Raw genomic sequence first — 19,297 nt, 5'->3', positions numbered from 1 at the left:
CAGGCCACAAGATTTAATTTTTTTAATCTAAGTGTTCGAATTTCAGTAAAATCTATTCTACTCTTGGCGGTAGCCGCCCCCGGCCCCGTAAATTAGCTTCGATATGTGCGCTCGTTCCGACCGACCTCAGGATCAGTAACCTGATGGTGGTATCCTGCCAAAGGCGGCACGTAGCTCACCCATATTTTATGGAGTTCGTCCTTTAGGATTCCCTGTGGACTCGCACGGCCATTTCTTTCAAGATAAAACCCTCACATAGCAGTGCTCTAAATAAGATTACAGTTGGGGAGTAGCCTCTTTCCTCAATAGCTTCTCAGTCCGCTCCAGATTACCTACATTTTATATTTTTCGTAAGTGAAACCAATGCTTTTCTCCAGCAAGGTATCTTCCTTTTAGACTTTTTGCCATTCTGACTGAGCTGGTGAAACAGATTCGTCATCGATTTTTGCGGATGTCCGAATATCACGTTGATACAAAGACGCATTTGCTTGTGATGGAATTGTCGAGTTGTCGTTTCATCTCGGATTTCCTCGGATTGAATTCCGATGTTCAATACCTTAATAAAATATGCACGGGAAAAAATTCTCGAGTTTTTTCGACAGTAGTTTGCTGTGGAAATGTGGAGAGTATTCATTTTATGGCAAGGGGTAGAAACTATTGAGCTCTGTTGAAATAACTCTCTCATGCAATTTGTTTACATTGCTGAATATTGTAGGAATTATATTGAATACGTTTTATTCAAAAGCCACTCTTAAATAATTGATTTTAATTGAGCCACCCCATCCTAAGTTAACTTGATAGGCGCAAACCAGAAATTTTTAACATTTCATCTGATTCAAGCTATCACAAATCTATGTTAGTAAAAATGAGAAATGTAGCATAAAGTGAATGTGTGATTTTGTCTGTTGAGATATCGCACATGGATATTTGTTTCAATGCGGAATGTATTAATGAATGAATTAATGTTTTTTTTCTGTTCAGATATCACATTTTGATGGTTCCAGTTATGTGCACAAATNGCTGTGTACTGCAACACAACTTTGAGTAGAGGTACTGCAAAACACTGCTGTGTACTGCAACACAACTTTCAGTAGAGGTACTGCAAAACACTGCTGTGTACTGCTACACTGCTCTCAGTGAGGTACTGCACAACACTGCTGTGTACTGCAACACTGCTCTCAGTGAGGTACTGCAAATCACTGCTGTGTACTGCAACACTGCTCTCAGTGAGGTACTGCAAAACACTGCTGTGTACTGCAACACTGCTCTCAGTGCGGTACTGCACAACACTACTTACAGTGAGGTACCGGTACTGCAAAACAAAGCTGTGTACTGCAACACAACTTTGAGTAGAGGTACTGCAAAACACTGCTGTGTACTGCAACACAACTTTCAGTAGAGGTACTGCAAAACACTGCTGTGTACTGCTACACTGCTCTCAGTGAGGTACTGCACAACACTGCTGTGTACTGCAACACTGCTCTCAGTGAGGTACTGCAAAACACTTATGTGTACTGCAACACTGCTCTCAGTGAGGTACTGCACAACACTGCTGTGTACTGCAACACTGCTCTCAGTGAGGTACTGCACAACACTGCTGTGTACTGCAACACTGCTCTCAGTGAGGTACTGCACAACACTGCTGTGTACTGCAACACAACTTTCAGTAAGTTACTGCAAAACACTACTTTGAGTAAGGTACTGCAAAACACTACTTTGTCCTGCAACACTACTGTGAGTAAAGTACGGCAACACGGTAGAGAACGGTACTGTAACAATATTTTTAATCGCTTCTTAGAAAAAACGTACTACGAAACACCTAACCCGTTAAAAGATTTGCTGTTCCCTTGACGATATACTTGAGATGCTACGAAAAACTTAACGGAGTACAATACTTGACTTGCAAAACTTGAAATATCTAGAAATGCTTCTAAAAACAAGACCTTTTACATTATTCTTGACATACTCGTAATACGAAATACTTGATGGAACACAATGTATATATTTGACTTGCTTGTAAACTCGCCTTTCTGTAAAATATTGAGCGTCCTATAAAACTCTTCACTAACATGAAAGCTCTCGATTTCCAAGCAAAAATCTACTACTCGGGTCGCATCTAGTCCACAAGTTGTGAAGTGTACATACGCGGAATATTTTTTTTTTTCATAATAGAAAGTATATATTTATACTTTATACCTATACATAAATATAACGAGTGCTATAATAACGTACGATTTTTATTTATACTTTATACCTATACATAAATATAACAAGTGCTATAATAACGTACGATTTTAAATTATAGAAGGTTCAATTAGATGTTAATTCATGCAAAAATCCATATATATGAATAATATACATGGGCCTTTCTAATTCAAATTATTGTTATTTTTCCAAGTCGTAACTTCCAAGTTACTTTCAGAAACCGGCTGTCTGCAAAACCGTTGTTGCCGCGTATAAAGCCATTATGTTGTAATGCGCCATTTCTATTCTCCTTGTGGACAGGCAGTCACTCAATATTGCATCGAGTCGGTGAAGCCTTATCACTTTTTCCGGAATGAAGAATAAGGAGACGATGGGAGATCAAGTTGGGATACGCTGTCTGTGCTCTCCGTTTGCATACTTTGCTTGGCATTTCTGTATTTTAATGATATTTGTGAAAGCTGTTGGATTGAGGCAAATTTCAAAGCAGTTGATGATGTATGTTTAGACATAAATTATGCAATTTAAGCCGTGCATGACTGTATGCGTAATTTTATCAACTACTATCCAGACAATTGATTGATTGAACTATGATTCATGTATATTCTTTAAATTTTGAATCAAGGATTAATCACAACGAAATAAACGGATATTTTTTGACCGGTGACAACAGAAACGCTAGAATTGCAGGTATAAGTTGGTGAGAGTATGCGAGGTTTATTTCTAATTATCAAGAATAACTTCTAGACAGAGCAGCACTAATTGGTTACGTATCATTTGTGTATCTCTGAGATTTTTCGATAACTGATTATATATATTTTTCTACCATCAAGTTACAAACTCCCCTATTCCAAATAATGCAAATTTGTACAAATTTTGCGAGTACATTTAATATCATAGCAGAAACATTCTTTTTGATCAATAAAGATCAACACAAGATGATCGCAAACAAGTCTTCTTTGATCCTAGTAGATGATCGAAGACTAGCCATCACTCAGGAGTTTGGCGCCGCGGGTAATTCCAGTAGAAATGCCGAGGTGTTTGGACGGCACTCAATTTACACGTCAGTCATCCCTGCAATTATTGCCTCGCTTGACTTCATTGGCGCTACCCAGACGCGTTGATGGTCCATCAAGTATTTGAAGGCTCATATTTAATCTCTGCAGTGGCTATTAGAAGTGGATTTTATTCTGCTTCAATTTCGCATTGTACAGATGCGAATTCCAAATTCTTGTACAGATTACTGTTTCACCGTGCAGAGATAATAACTGATATATATTTAAATGCTATGTACCTATTTAATATATGATACAAAGGACTAATGTTCATTTGTATTATTTTACTGCATGAAAGTGATGTACATTATATTTTGCGTATATATGGAATTTTAATATTCTTTCAATTTTTAACTCTCTTCTAAAACTTTTTTATTTCTAATAATTTTACGGATTTCAAATGTATATTTCCCCTTTAATAGCAAGTTTTTAAGGCATACGAACACCGTGTCAAACGCGTTACAGTTTAGAGTGCTCTTCTGTCTTTTTCATACGCACTTCAAACACTTGAGCCTCAGGCTATTAGGTTATTATGTTGTCAGTATCACACCTACAATGCCCTGAAAGTGACAGTCGCTATTCACGCTCATGGGTGCAATATGTCGTCACATGGGGTCACGTATAATCAAGGGAAATTTGGCACAATCTCGAATTTTCACATTTCGGTCTGCGATTACCACTTGAGCCAAACCCGTTTGAGGTTTTGTTATAGCAGTGCCGTGCCTGATTACAAGCGGCTTTGTGGGCAGTTTCTTAATTGTTGGAACTTCCGGTTCAATGGTGAAATATTATTGCGATGTTCTATGATATTATGGGCCATGATTTTTTATCTAATGCCCACAAGGCGCTCAAACGCTAGAAGTAATTATCACAGTAGCTCGTGATTAACTTGCTGAGCTTGGTGCGTTATGATTGCTTCCGAGCATTTTAATTGCTCTCTTCACAATTTCAGCTGACTACTTGATTTCTGGTGAAACTGATGTGTGTGAATGCCAGCGAAAACTTCGGTGCATAAGACTTGCAATGACTGATTAATGTGATATGCTTTGACCCGTAGCTCTGTGGGCTATTTTTATTGAGTTAGGAATGTAATGTAACAGTGGTTTGGCGTTCTGAAATTTATCATTCTCAGTATAACAACAATGAAAATGTTTTGGACGTGATATCGCGTAAGAACTTTTTAATTATGTTATAAGTGGTTTGACACGAAAGAAAATCAAGTTTTAATGCATGCAATGTTCTTGAAATGGTACCTGTAAACCAAACTCGACAATTACTACTCAACTACGATATTACTGAACCGCACAACAATCCAAACTCAAAATTAAATGGACTCCAGAGACAGTAACTACTTTTAACTGTGCATGCAAAAAAAGTCGGTTGCAAAGCTCGCCAGAGCGGCGTCTGTCTCTCGTACAGAGAGGGAGTAGCAGAGTAGAGGTGACAGCGGCCAGAGTTCAGCTAGTAGAGGCGGGGCGGGCAGCGGTCCCGAAGGAGTCATTGAAGAAGAGCTCGTCATCTAATTTCTATACTAAATGCGATTAGCTATCAATATGTGTATAGCAGGCCGTATGTCATATATGACAGTATTCGTGCTGGTGAGGTGGAAATTAGTTGGGAATGACGTCATAAGGTCGCGGACTAAGCTTCAACTGATTTTGTTAATTTCTTTTTCTAGAACTTCCTCGGGGTTACGAATGCTCCGTTTCAAAAGTAGTTTGATGTTTTCTATGCTATGAATTTCCTAATGCATGGATGAATCTTCTGGTACTGAATATACGGATTTATTCTAGAATATTTAATGATCATTCTTTTAATATTTTATCTATATTGCTCTCAACAATCGAACGTCTGTTGATAAGAACAGAATACTATATACTTTTAAAAATCAAAATCTGAGGAAAGTCGAGTGTTGATTGTCGTGTTCACGACGATATAAATCGTGTAAAAAGTATCACAATAAGGAAAAACTGTAATTTTCACTTTCACGCTTCGTGGGACACTTCGGTATTCCTTGGAACAAACAATGTGAACAGGCCTATACCCAATCGGCCTCCCAGCGGTGGTCGCAACACCACATTGCTGAGTCACGAATGCTCCTAACTTGTATTGATCATTCCAAAGTCAGACCGATCTTAGTCATTTAGTTTTTCATTGACTTGGTTGAAAACGTCACGATTACAGGACCCAACGGTTCTATTCGTCTGGCAACAGGATCTCTCGAGTATTTTTGTGTGGTTTTCTGATTCGGAATCATTGAATGATATTTGGGGAGCTTTCCTGCTCTCTTTAATTTTCCCTAAATAACGTTTGCAAAGCTTGCCTAATATTCTAGTACATGTACATTCCTATAACCATTGTAATTGCGTTAGAATATTCCATGAAGCCTAATGCAAATTTATACTTCCTGGCTTGAAAATTACAAATCAACAAGTTTTCTTGAAATTTAATTGATCACATTTCAATCAGTGATTTAATAATGTTGATATCTTCCGTTCATGTATCATTTGGATACGTTTTGTCCGTTCATTAATTACTTTTCCAAAGTTGTACAACGATTGAAACGAGCGAAGGTATCAGTAAAATTATCATGTCGTTGTGACCCACTACCACTAGTGATAACTTATTAAATTTTATCCAAACACCAGTCATGGCGAAGCATCATCGCTTCTCACATAACGAGCATCGTCGTTGCGTTACGTTCATTAAGACAAGGGTCATCACGCAGGCTGATGTTACAACCAATTAGCCCCTAGACCGCTCTTATCACAACACCTCCGCTGCTGTCACCAAGCAATATGACCACGTTCGCTACCCTAATGAAAATGGAAGCTGAATAATAGGCGGCCACCTAAACGAAGGCGTATGGGAGTTTTAGGTTATAATTTGTTACGAGGTGTTGGCTTAGTGAAGCTTCACTGCTGACGTTTGCTCACCGAGATATTATACTGAATAAATTATATAGTTTTATAGTTGCTGTGACAGCTGAGGTGTTGAATTTTACATTTGAGTACGCGTACGTAACAGTTTATTATGGGAGCCAAAGCTCTTAAACGTTCATTTTGTTGACGTACCGGTATTTTTGATTAGTTGTAAAATTTTTCTTATTAGACTTGTGTTAGAAATCTAATTTATTTTTCTGGTCAAGTGTACTTGTCCGATTTCGATCTACGTGATCGAGTGTGTTGGAAATGTGATTGTGCTTCAGAAATTATTTTATTTGCAAGCTTCGTTTATGAAAGAGATTCTAAATCTCAAGAATATTTATGCTTTTGGTTTTATGTTGAGTTCTACTCTCTGAATAGCATCTACTCCTAAGTGCATCACACCTTTTATTGCATTGCCTGAGTCACCTATTGGGTGAGTCGGTGCTGTTTTCTCCCTCGAGTGCCTCGGAGGGATGTTCTGGTAGTGACATGTTCGCTTTACCGCGCCGCTCTCCAGATAATTAGAGAAGCTTCCACGGTATTGTGAGGAAGGCCAGAGAGGGAACCTTCAAATTAAGAGAAAAATGAAGACATTTCTGCCACAATCACCGCACTTATTACTCTGGGTGAAACTCTCTGACTGTAGGATATTTATACATATCATGAGATGTCATGAAATATCTCGTGTTGATTGTATTGAAAAATTTTTCGTTTCTTCATAGAACTATATTGATAGAAGCTTCGAAAGAATTATAAATTATATCTCAATAATTTATTGTCCGCTAGTTCTTGCATCCTATACAAAAAATAATTATCCCCATTTTTTAAAAGATTTACTTAAAGGGCCTGTGCAGTGGGTACTGGATATGTGACGACTGTAGACTGTACAGGGTACAGTCGTCAGTGTAGTATTAAATTTATAATAATTATAACCGCAATTTTGTATCATTTGATGCTTGAATCATGCTACATTTGAAAATAATAATCAGTGCACCCAGTAAACGTGTACGTTATTTTAATTCAACTATTGGCCAGCTTGCGAAGAAAATGTGGCGCGGCGTAACAAGTGCGAATAATTTACAGATTATATTTTAATAAGACTGTGAACAAATTTCCGATTAAAAAATGATGAAATAAAATTTCTGATGTCGCTGAAAGTTTAACTTAGAAAGCCCTCAACTACGATAGTCTCTCTAGCATGCGTTTATTGTTATTTTCTACACTTGTTATTTTCTACACATTTTTCTAAAACGGTTAAGTATTTGGAATTCTTGTACAATTTGCATTTGCCTGTCTCATAGGGTCAATTTTGGACGAAATAAATACGTACGTCATTCATCGACCTATTAACCACTTGTAAATTTTGATAATTTCGCGGAATTTGCCTTCTACGCATGTAGAACTTGGTTCATCATGCATTCAATCATGTATTTTCAAGGGTTTAACATGCATTCATTGGATTATGGTTTTATTTATAAATTATTATTTATATTTATTATAATATTGTGCAGATCTACACGGACTGGGCCAACCATTACCTGCAGAAGAGCCGCAGTCGCCGCCACATCACCGACCTGCAGAATGACGTCATGGATGGAACGATTCTTGCTGACGTCATCGAAGCCGTCAGTGAGTGATAATTTTTTCTTAATTGTTTTCCTGATGATTCTTGGTGGAAAATCACGAGTGAAATACGAGATCATTTATGTAGCAAACCACTTCCAACTCTATTTATAATTCGAATTTATATTACTTAGTGATCTTTTAACTGTGAATTATTCAATCTAAAACAAAGCTGATTCTATGAAATGATTTCTTATGTTGTCTGACTTGTCTCATTATTAAAAATTGCTAAAAATGTATCAATCCTTATACATACCTCGAACATTTCTAAAATCTGATCTAAATACAATCTATTCAATGCTGTGTAATTCTTACCTTGAAAAAGTTCTGGCGTATCTAATTATTTTAAAATACGGCAAATTGTTTACATAATTGAAGTTTTATTCGCTTACAGCTGGTCTCAAAGTTCCCGATGTCGTCAAGAAACCAAAAGGTTCCGCTCAAATGGTGAGTATTCGCTATTTCGTTATGAATTTTCACCTAGTTCTTCTTCATTATCACGATCTTGTTAAATGATTACCATTAAATTTTATACTTTTTTTAAACTCACAAGTTTTTTGTAAATTGTGCGTATTCGCCTATCACATTTGAAATAAATCGAAGAAATGGAATCTTACTAAATTAGATCGGTAATATATAAAATTTAAATTTAGTAAAATGCAATTTTTTAGCTCTGCTGTTATTTTCTTAAACATGGCTTCTTCAAACTTGAGACTAGTTTGTTTGGTATTTACTATGTTATTAAAACGTGTGTGGTTTTTTTTTTGAGCTCCCGAGCGTCTAGACAGGGACGCTTTACAGTGATAATAATGATATTATTAATGAATGCTGATATTTTCTAGAAGTATGTGTCAACTATAGCATAATATAGGAGTTCAGTTTTGATTTTTTGTGGTTTCAAGTGTGAATTGTTATTCAACAGGCAATCAGAATGTGTCTAATGCGAATATTTGTTGAGAGAATTTTAAGTAAATTAATGCTCTAATTCAGACGAGACTCAAATTCAGACGAGAAAAGTTTCAATTCGGCCGAGCTTGATTATCTCTCACCAGATATGATTTTGAAACATTAATTAAGCTCATATATAATTAAGTATAACATTAGAATTCTAATTTTTAAGTGTTGACTTCATTTTTCGATTATAAGAAATCGAATAAAAATAAAGTTTGATTGTAAAAACTATCGACATTTTATAACGCTTGGAAAATCATACTAAGACTAAGCGGACAATATACCCAGTAATACGATTGGAATTAGTTTCCTGTTATATCCCATATAGATAAAATTTTCTACTTACGATTTTAATTACACGTTTTATTGTTTCTTAGAAAATGCTATTGTAGATTTAACACTTATTTTAGTGGTGGAATGGTAGCATGCCAGATGGGACGGAGCTGCCCTCTTGTGAAGTAAATATTTATGGTCCTCAGCCTCAGCCTTGGCATGACTAGGCTCTTAGAGGCACCGCGATATGCCTGGGTTACGTAGCTTCACCTGGGGCGGCTAGCCCAGCTTAGCTACTTTCGTTCAGTTATTTTCTGCTACTTTCATTTGCTGTTATCAACTAACTTTCGTCCGCAGTTACCTACTGTTATTTTTTGTTATGCTTTCGTTAGCTCTTGCCAAATAAATTTCGCCAGCTGATACCTACTGTCATTTTCTGTTATACTTTCGTTAGCTGTTGCCAAATAAATTTCGTCAGCTGATTCCTACTGCGATTTTTTGTTACTTTCGCCAGCTTCTACTAAGTTACTTTCGTCAGCTGATTCCTACTGCGATTTTTTGTTACTTTCGCCAGCTTCTACTAAGTTACTTTCGTCAGCTGTTACCTACTGTTATTTTCTATTATACTTTCGTTAGCTGTCGCCAAATAACTTTCGTCAGCTGATTCCTACTGTCATTTTCTGTTACTTAAATTAGCTGTTACCAGCGTACTTTTGTCAGCCATTATCCTACTGCTATTTTTTGTTAATTTCATCAGCTGATGCAAACTTACATTTGGTTACTTTCGTTAGCTGTTACGAACTGCTTCTTTCGTCAATTTTACTTTCTGTTATTTTCGTCAGCTGCTACCAACTTACTTTCGTCAGCTTTTACCTACTGTTATTTTCATCAGCTGTTGCATGTTGTTATTTATAGTAGCTGTTATAAACCGTTACTGATGTCAGCTGTTATTTTCGTCAGCTGTTACTTTATGTTATTTTCGTTAGCTTAGGTTAGGTTAGGTTAGGTTAGCCGTTACCTACTTCTACTTTCGTGCGCTGTTCCTGTTACTTGCGGCAGCTGTTAGTATTTATACATGTTATAATGTTTGACCTTAAAACATCGACTTATATCGTTATCAAGTTTTTGGAATGATTTTGTTTGTCGTCTGATTTGTTTCAATATTTTTGTATTTTTGCCTTCAAAACTTTCTAGTTCCATGAACAATTTTTTTCCGAATATCGTCATTTTCCTGTTGCCGTATGGGGGATGATATGATCTTCAGTATTTATAGCTTCGATCTAACAGCAAAACCTATGAAATTTCGAAAGGTACTTTCCTAAGAATTTATACTTTATTGATTTGAAATTTATATATGAAGAATTTATACTCTATTGATTTCAAATCCAATACAGAATTCATTCATAAAATTGGTTCAGTGCCGACCTGAAGAATCAAATCATATTGGAATAATTTTCATCAATTTACATTAATCGCAAAATATTCTTGTTGGTAAACTTGTGATAAGCTGACATGGAAGTCGAATTTTTTATGTGGCTTCTAATTGGCACAGCCCATGAAAATCCATCATGGATTTTATCTATAACTATGTGAAGATACTCTTCCAGATAGTCCTTAGCTAACGTCTATTTTTCACTTGATAATTTCACACAAAAATTACGCGAATAGTCGAGATCTATTTCATTGACATACTCGAGGCTAAATACGAGGACAGTTTATGTTAGATCATCTCGCAAAAAGCGTCGTCGCAGCACAATCATTTGGGTAATCATTTTTCAAATCATATCGAAAGTCCCTTACCTGCACCAAGATGGTTCAGTGTTTAAAGTTAGGACTTTGTGTTTATGATGGAAGCTGCGCGTGCGTGTCTTGAAAAGTCCCTGTTTGACTTCGCGTGTTGGTCTGAAGCTTTTGTTTGATGTTCATCTGGGCGTCTCGTGGCGGTAAAAAGTCACTTCCTATTTCGTTTTCTTGCCCCAATAAGGGCCATTGAAGACTAGAAACTCGGTGCGTTGATGTGAATACCAGAATTGACTTTAGATAGTTTTTGTTTAACATCCGAAAAGTGACACATTAAGTGAAAATTAGCGCTCATTCATACAAGTCGACACCGGCAAAAGGAACCTACCCGTTTTTTTGACACCCGAATTAGAGCAAGTTTGGCTTGTCATCACCAATGCTAATAATGAAGTGAGCGTGTATTATGAAATGCTAGCTTGTGCTGTCATAAGCTTTGACATTAACCACGACCAGTCAGTGATTTGTCATTGAATACTGTACTACTTCTGGGCCCATACTTTCAAAAAAGTTATGAGATCGTAAGTTCATCAGCCAATCATTGACGGCCTTTCAAGCAAAATACACCAATCATAGACAAGTAAATAGAGCGTAAATACATACGTTCACTTAGCGAGTTTTGAAAGTATAGGCCCTGAATACTATAGTGTAGTATTTCTCAATGACAACTGTTGGTACTCGTATCGCTTTATCTCATGCAAACGTAGTCATGCCGTAGCTGCACGTGTCTAATTTTGGCGAGCAAGCCTAAATGTCTTAATTGTTTAACAGCGATGTTCTTGAGCGGTCGACTTGCTCAAGCGAATACTTTATGTTTCTAGCGAGGATGTCTTGACGTTTGTGTCTCTTGTTGAGTCAGTAACTTGGTAAACGATTGCTTGGGCGAGGATCTGTGACAAAAATAAAAAATTTTTGCTCTGAAATCTTCGATGTTAGCCTCATTACAAAAATTTATTATTCATTTTCATTCTTAAAAAGAATAATTAATTCATTTAACTAAGAACATTTTTATCGACAGATATGTGAATGAATTATTTACAGGTTTGGCTTGATCGGCATCGCTATCCTGAGAACATACTCAACATTGCTCGATATTCACTTTCACTGTCTGATTACAAAACAAATCGCATTGAGTTCTATTTCGGAGAGAATCCCACTCTGGTCAATTTCATGCAATAGTTCCGTAACAATTAAAGCGTTTCTTCTTGGTAGTCATGTTAAGTGATGTATTCTCGGGACGGACGACCACAGATACAGCACCGAGCAATATATATAATATACCCTGCACGGTAATTCCGTGTTGTAACTTTGACACTCTACGGTGTTACTCCTTATTTTGGGTGCTGAATCTTGTGATTCAGCTTCTCGGTAGTCATGTTAAGTGATGTATTCTCGGGACGGACGACCACAGATACAGCACCGAGCAATATATATAATATACTCTGCACGGTAATTCCGTGTTGGACACGTGCGGCAAATTGCGATGACGGCCGTGTGAGAGGGTGTGGGTGGCCTCGTTCCCTGCGTGTAATGGACTGCGCACAAACGCAATGGTCTGTCTACAAAACAGTCTACAATTTTGCGAAAAATTACATGAATGGATTTCTCGAAATTAGTATATACGTTTCAAAATGGTCTGTTACTGGTTAGAAGTGTGCCAAGCCAAAGAGTAAATGACTGTGCAAGTAGGTATGTATTTCTGAAATCATAGTTCATGTACGAGTCCCGAACTTGCTTTCAGTGAGTGAGAAACTAAGCGACAATTAATCATCTCGCATTTTACTTATTTTAAATGTTTTATTTGTTGCCTTCTGAAATTGTTTTGCACTGAGAAATTCCGAGCATAATTGCTGAATTATGCGCAACGTGCAGCATAATAAGTATCGCCTTTAATGACGAAATCATGAAGTAGTTTCAAGCTTGGTACCATTTAATTTCTTTATACTGGCGGAATTTTTGGATGTTTTTAGAGTATTGCGATGAATTTATTGATGTTCAATTAATTAATGATTATGTAGTGAATTTAATAGCTCTGGTATGGACCAATATAGTTAGTTTCTCACGCGTTTTTAAGTACAATATTTTTATCAAATCGGACCAGTCAGTGAATTTAACGTCGCTGAATGAATTTTTGAAGAGTAAAATGTAATATTTATTAGTATTTTGTCAACTGCTTATAATACCTGTAATTATTGTCAAATAAAGTAAGCGCAAAGTACGCCAACTTAGACAAGGTTATGCGAGCGTTTAATTTGAGGACAAGGCTATTTTGTATTTTCTTTGAAAAAATATGTAAATATGAAGGTAGGAAAATGTTAACCTTTCCTACTAAGTTGTCCTTCAATTTATTAATATTAAAGGGGAAATTTTATGCTTGCGAAAAACTTGCTCTGTGCTTCATAATATTTCATCTGCGACTCGATTCATTAATATATAGTTCTTTTTCAACTACAAGTCACGCCTCTGTTTTAAAATGATGTAATGAACGTTTTCACGGCTCCGATTTACACTCCTTAATTTCAGTTGCATGTGGAAAGCAACTGAAATCTTGTATTCTAACATTACCCTAATATAAAAATCTTACTTTATTTATTCGTTGCATTATCTTTGCAGGTTGAGAACATCAACGCATGCCTTGTGTTTCTGTCGGGTTTGGGCGTGGCACTCGACGGCTTCACCGCTCGCGACGTCAAAGAGGGCAACCTCAAGGCGGTCTTGTCGCTCTTCTTCGCCCTCTCCAGGTGCGCTGCGATGTTGTTGTTACCCTAGACCTGCTGTGTTTATATACTTGAACTGCTACTTAGACAGACGGTTATTTTTCATACTAGACCTGATGTACCAACTGTTGTGTTTAGATGCTTGGACTGCTACCCAGACGGTTATTTTTTACACTTGCCTGTTGTACAGACGGCAAATGGGTATTTCGTTATACTTGAACTGCTCCCCGGACGTAATTTTTTTACGCTGTACACACGGGTAAGTTTATATAATCATACTGCTTCCCAGAGGATAATTTTTTGTACTCGCGTGTTGTGCGGACGGGTAGTATGTTTTATACTTGGTACTGCTTTACGGACGCAGATATTTTACAGTTACAGTTCATGATTAATAGCTTGTACCTGTTGCACAAACTGATATTATTATACATTTTATACAACGTTTTTACTATACAAATGAATTATTTGTACCTGTTGTACAAACGGTTACTATGAATGAACTGCTACCCACAATCGTGCAGCCAATCTCCGTGTTACCATTGCGTACCTATATAGTGTTCGACATCTATAAATATATTTGGGGACTCATGGAAGTCAAATAATTGAGCGAATTTTGTATAGTAAATGTTCTAAATAAAGTAAGAATGTTCTACAGTTAACTTCAATGTGATCTATTGAAAAATTAATTCTTTCGTTTCATAAATTATTAAGTTACACTTAAACTAAATTTTCTATCCGTTATCCTAAATTTTTATCCGAGGCTAAAATTGTAAACTTCTTAGAAATTAAAGCGGAACTATAACTATTTTTAATTTCGCGGAGAATCACTGTTAATACCCAAAGCAGTCGGCTTAATACTACTTCGTTCAGAGGTGGAAGTTGGCTTTTCAAATAATTAGTTCGCAATTAATTTGTAATAGGAAATCGTTGAAGTTGAAGTAATTGAGTTTTACAACTGCAGGTACAAGCAACAGCAGAAGCAACTGCTGCAAGAAAGAAGAGAACTTGATAAACTCCGTGAGAAGAAGATGGAAAGCGAGTCAACGGCGCCTGCGCCAAATAGGTGAGATCAAATAGAATTACAAAGAACAACTCGAATAGCCACGAAAAAATAAACAAAATGGATTCGATCAATAAGCAGCATAGCATTTTATTATGTGGTTATATACATAAAATTGTAATGGGAGTTCCAACTTCTTGATGTCTACATAACACTATCATTTAACTTTCATTTCTTAACTTTTGTCCTGTAAGCGGAAATGGACCATAGGATGATAGGCATCGCTAACAGAGGTTGCGACTAATTATTCCCGCGAGAATTGAGGATGAATAAAATTGCTACCTCAACTATTCATTTTGTGGTAATTTCACGTGTTTATTATTAATTTTTCAAGTTTGCTAAGCGGTGAAGAAATTTCAATATCGTCTAATGCTAAAGCGGCTTTTAATTATTAAGCGGCCAAGCCTTCACTTCAGTCGTCAGTCTCCAGAAGCTGGAACCGAAACACGTCACGCTGTTTATAGTTGATTCGATAGTTATTAGTTGTATATTATTCCGTATCTCAATATTTTTATTATATTTTAAATATTTTAAATGCCTGAAAAGTAACGAGCTGCTTCTCAAAAGCTCCACGGTAGAGGAGTCTACAGTGGACAATGGAGCATTTCAAATGAAGATGTCTCCGCTGGAGACTTGAAAAAGAAAACGAATTTATAAATAGAGAACGCAGTTTTTTAGCATTAACTCTTTTATTTGACGAGGAAGACTTAATAATTATGATCTACTAATAGGCACAATAGAAACTGAAGCATTTTGCGATTTTTTGGGGTTCAAAGAAACGATGGGATTTAAACAAAATTACAGATGGATTCAAGCGAGCAAGTGTCGTTCGAATCTAAACGTGTTCATCTGTTCCGTGAAAAATTATTATTAATAAATTATTAACCGAAAAATATTCCTTGACAGAATGCATGCTATATTGAAAAGTTGTAGAAATTCACTTGGTACAAATTAAAATCAGTTTCTATTATTTGTTTTAAAAGGTAATAAAAATTTTCCATTTACTGTGCCAAGGAATAACGTACTTAACTATTAAATAGGGTATGCCGTATGCACTATGCTATGCAGCCTCAGGACAAAAGCCACTTGACTTGCAATGTTAATGGGTAAATTACAGTTACTTCACAACAACGGCGTGAATGATGAATGGTCTAGCAAAAATGAGAGCAATAAAAGATACAAATAAAAGTAACAACCAAATTTCAGAAATGTAAATTAGATCAACTTGTGAGCTACGAGAAGCAGCCATATTGGTCAGATCTACGAAAAATAAACGCTCAATTATTCCAAAAGAATCCATTTATTTATAAAATATTTATAATTTTACGATAACGATGTATTATCTTGATTATGCTCGTCTGTGTTTTTCGTCTATAGTAATCAATTTTAATGAACAATTTTATGCATTGTCAATAAAAGTAGCTCCTAGAAGGTCACCATACGCATATACTGATACACCTGTGTAGCGAAGGAGGTGAACTTGAATTTACACATAAGAAAATATATTTCTATTCAGTGTATGCGTCGGATAAACGAGAGGTTTTGGCAAGCCGAGGGCAGAGCTTTCCGTCGACTTGATCAACAGTGGTTTCCACTACTATTTATTTCCGCAGGGAAAAAAGACCATATAGGAAAACAGGAGCATAGGAAAACAGGAGCATAGGAAAATAGGAGCATAGGAAAACAGGAGCATAGGAAAACAGGAGCATAGGAAAACAGGAGCATAGGAAAACAGGACCGTAGGAAAACGGGACCATAGGAAAACGGGACCATAGGAAAACTGGAAAATAGAAAAACAGGGCCATAGGAAAATGGGACCATAGGAAAACAGGAGCATAGGAAAACGGGAGCATAGGAAAACAGAACCATGGGACAAAGCGATCACTAGGAGAGCCTTGCTCACCGAACTGAAAGAGAAGGAATTGATGCATTCTCTACCACCCCAGCCGGCTCAGACCAATTAAAGCTGCGCGAGGGATGTTATGCCTGCCCGGAGCAGGCATAACATCCCTATTCTGCCGGGTCAGAGCACTCAAGCAGAAGATGCTTGACGGTGTGGGGGAGTGCATGACGTTGGGGGCACAGGTCTGAGTGAGTGCTATCCAGGCGGTGTTTGTAAGAGTTTAGTGAGGGATGGTGACGGCAGCGGAGTCTGCTGAGGTGCACTTTGTCTGCACGGTTTAACTGCTGCTCCGCATGGCTGATGTCTGGCGGTATTTCGTCTATGATGTTGTTTATTGGTAGATTCTAGAGTGCATTCTGGTAGACGTTCATGTGTATGTTTGATAAAGTTTGCTGGGTCTGTGTACGGGGGTAAGAAGTCAAGTATTGTGAGGTATAAGTTGTATGGAGTGTTAGCTATTTGCCTGCGTGTAAAGGGTAAATGCTGAAAGTGATGGCAGGGGCTCATGGGGTTACAGAATGCTGCTGATGCAAGGAATTGGATGCCTCTCATATTGAGGTGTTCTTCCAGAAACTTTGGTTTCTGCGTGGACGTGGCTGGGTGATGTGGTTTGAAGGCTGCCAAGTGCGATTCTGAGTGCTGTATTTCATATGGTTTGTAGGTGGTTGTGAAGTGTGGGTGAAATTATGGCAGCCCAGGCTGGACTTGCATAGGCCAGCATTGAGCGTCGGTATTGTTTGTGCACTAGTTTGAGGATTTCTTTGTTCTGTCCGAATGTTGTGAGGGCTCTGAGTGTGTTTAGCCTAGGTCTGTATTTTGTTTTGATGTTCTGCATGTGGCCCGGAAGACATGGAAGTGTTGTAAGTGACACCTAGAATCATGGTTTCGCGTGTGTGGTATGAGGGTGTTGTTTAATGGGGTTGTGGATTTGTGTTGATGCTCCTTTTTGTGGTTTGTTAGTAGTGTGCTTGTTGATTTTGTCTGGGGCTACTCCGAGTCTGTTGCCTGATAGCCAAGCCTCTAGTTGTGTGATGTAAGGTTGTCTTTGTGTGGAGCATGTGTTTGCATTGGTGTGCGTTAATGTAATTGTAGGATTTTGTGTTGACGTCTGCTGTGAAATTTTTGCCAATTCTTTCCGAGACATCGGATTATTATAATACGCGAATCGCGCGCGGTATAACATCTTGAATTGTGTCCATCTGAAAACCGGACAATTAAACTAAATTTAATTTGACCACACAGAGACTCACGTTACTGATGAAGTTACCTTGTTGAGTCGCCGGTCTTGATGTGCGTTAAATATTTAGTTCGCTCCTATATACTAGAAGCATTACACTTATATTCCGATATTATTATGCATGATGAAGGTTTTTCACGTCAGAAAATAGGCAACGTAAAAGCAAAGCCACGAAGATGAGCTAGTTTTTTTTAGATATTACTATGTTCCCGTTGGACTCCACAAAATTTGTCGCTTCATATCGTGAAATAATCAAAACTTTATTGAAGCCTCCATTTCCAAAATATAATTGAAACTCGAAATTAATGCCTCTAGTTTCCACGTTCACAAGTGTTTCGGTTATATTTTTAATGGAATATAATAAATATACATGTTAGAGTGTATCGCCTCTCCCTTAGCTCGCCCACTCAATAGATCAGAGACTGTCTCGCTGCTATCGTGGCCCATCTCTCCTCTCTATTATGATCGACGCTCATTTGCATACAATGCTTACCGGCAGGCAGACGCTCTGCCAGGGCCTTCCGATATATGCGCGTCCTTTCTCTGCATTAGGGTATAGATCCGCTCGTAAAGTTTATGCATGAATTCTCATGATCTTCGTGTGCTTGCCTAATTTGCCCTCAGCTCACATACAACTCCCACACTGAATATCGCTACCTTCAATTCTCTGATGATGATTCTGGAACAAACATGAGTTCCAAGACCGTCGACAAATGTACCCCAAATTTCTCCCGTCGACAAATGTACCCAAATGTACCTCGTCGACAAATGTACCCGGTCGATAAATGTACCCCAAATTTATCCCGTCGACAAATGTACCCCAAATTTACCCCGTGGACAAATATACCCCAAATTTATCCCGTCGACAAATGCGCCCCAAATGTACTCCGTCGACAAAGTACCCCAAATGTACTCCGTCGACAAATGTACAAATTGTACGCAAAATCTTGGAATGCTAGAAAAATCGGTTAATATTTCAACTATATAGATGAAATACAAATTAAACTAAACATAATTGAATTATTTATTGATAAACAAATGAATAGACGTTTATGTTTTAATTGTTTCTGTTCGTTAGCGTGAGAATTTAATAAATTGCGCTAACTCTTTAATTATCGTGAGCCTTGGAATCATTGTTTTGTGCAAATATCGTGGAGCAGTTCGAATTGAATCGAACCCTTGCATGTTTCTAGATTTCTTTAACTTTCACTTCTCGACTGGTTATTGAGATATAAGCTGTGTATATTCTGATCACAGTTTTGTGCTTGCTGTAGTTCGATTTGAAGACACGCTCAATAATGGATATTAATGTTACATTATGATAAGTTTACCATCAGAATTCAAAATTATACTAATCCCGCTGCATCCTGTAAAAATTCGTAACTGACGCACATCTCTTTTAACGCAAAAAATTACCGGATGATAGTGGTTTCAACAGTCGAATTATTTATTCACACAATGAAATTATAAAAACTAAGCAAAACTTCAAATGAAACCTGCTTGCGTTGGTTGTATCGGAGCTAAATTACATCAATTACGTGAGTTCTGTGAA

At 37.3% G+C, this 19,297-nt stretch overlaps 1 protein-coding gene across 1 annotated transcript in view; it reads left to right on the top strand.

The window, feature by feature from the left end:
• The window catches only part of LOC125179314 (protein sickie-like), a 35,840-nt gene extending 19,144 nt beyond the window's left edge, over window positions 1-16,696 (top strand). Inside the window, exons 2-6 of the mRNA XM_047884934.1 lie at window positions 7,696-7,813; window positions 8,202-8,254; window positions 13,442-13,569; window positions 14,507-14,608; window positions 16,633-16,696. Coding sequence (XP_047740890.1) covers window positions 7,696-7,813; window positions 8,202-8,254; window positions 13,442-13,569; window positions 14,507-14,608; window positions 16,633-16,696 — 465 coding nt within the window. The remainder of the gene's footprint in view (window positions 1-7,695; window positions 7,814-8,201; window positions 8,255-13,441; window positions 13,570-14,506; window positions 14,609-16,632) is intronic.
• Window positions 16,697-19,297: the final 2,601 nt, after the last annotated feature.

Source organism: Hyalella azteca, unplaced genomic scaffold (genome assembly GCF_000764305.2).
Source record: "Hyalella azteca isolate HAZT.00-mixed unplaced genomic scaffold, Hazt_2.0.2 contig2030, whole genome shotgun sequence".
Taxonomy (NCBI): domain Eukaryota; kingdom Metazoa; phylum Arthropoda; class Malacostraca; order Amphipoda; family Hyalellidae; genus Hyalella; species Hyalella azteca.
This window is presented reverse-complemented; position numbering and strand designations above follow the sequence as displayed.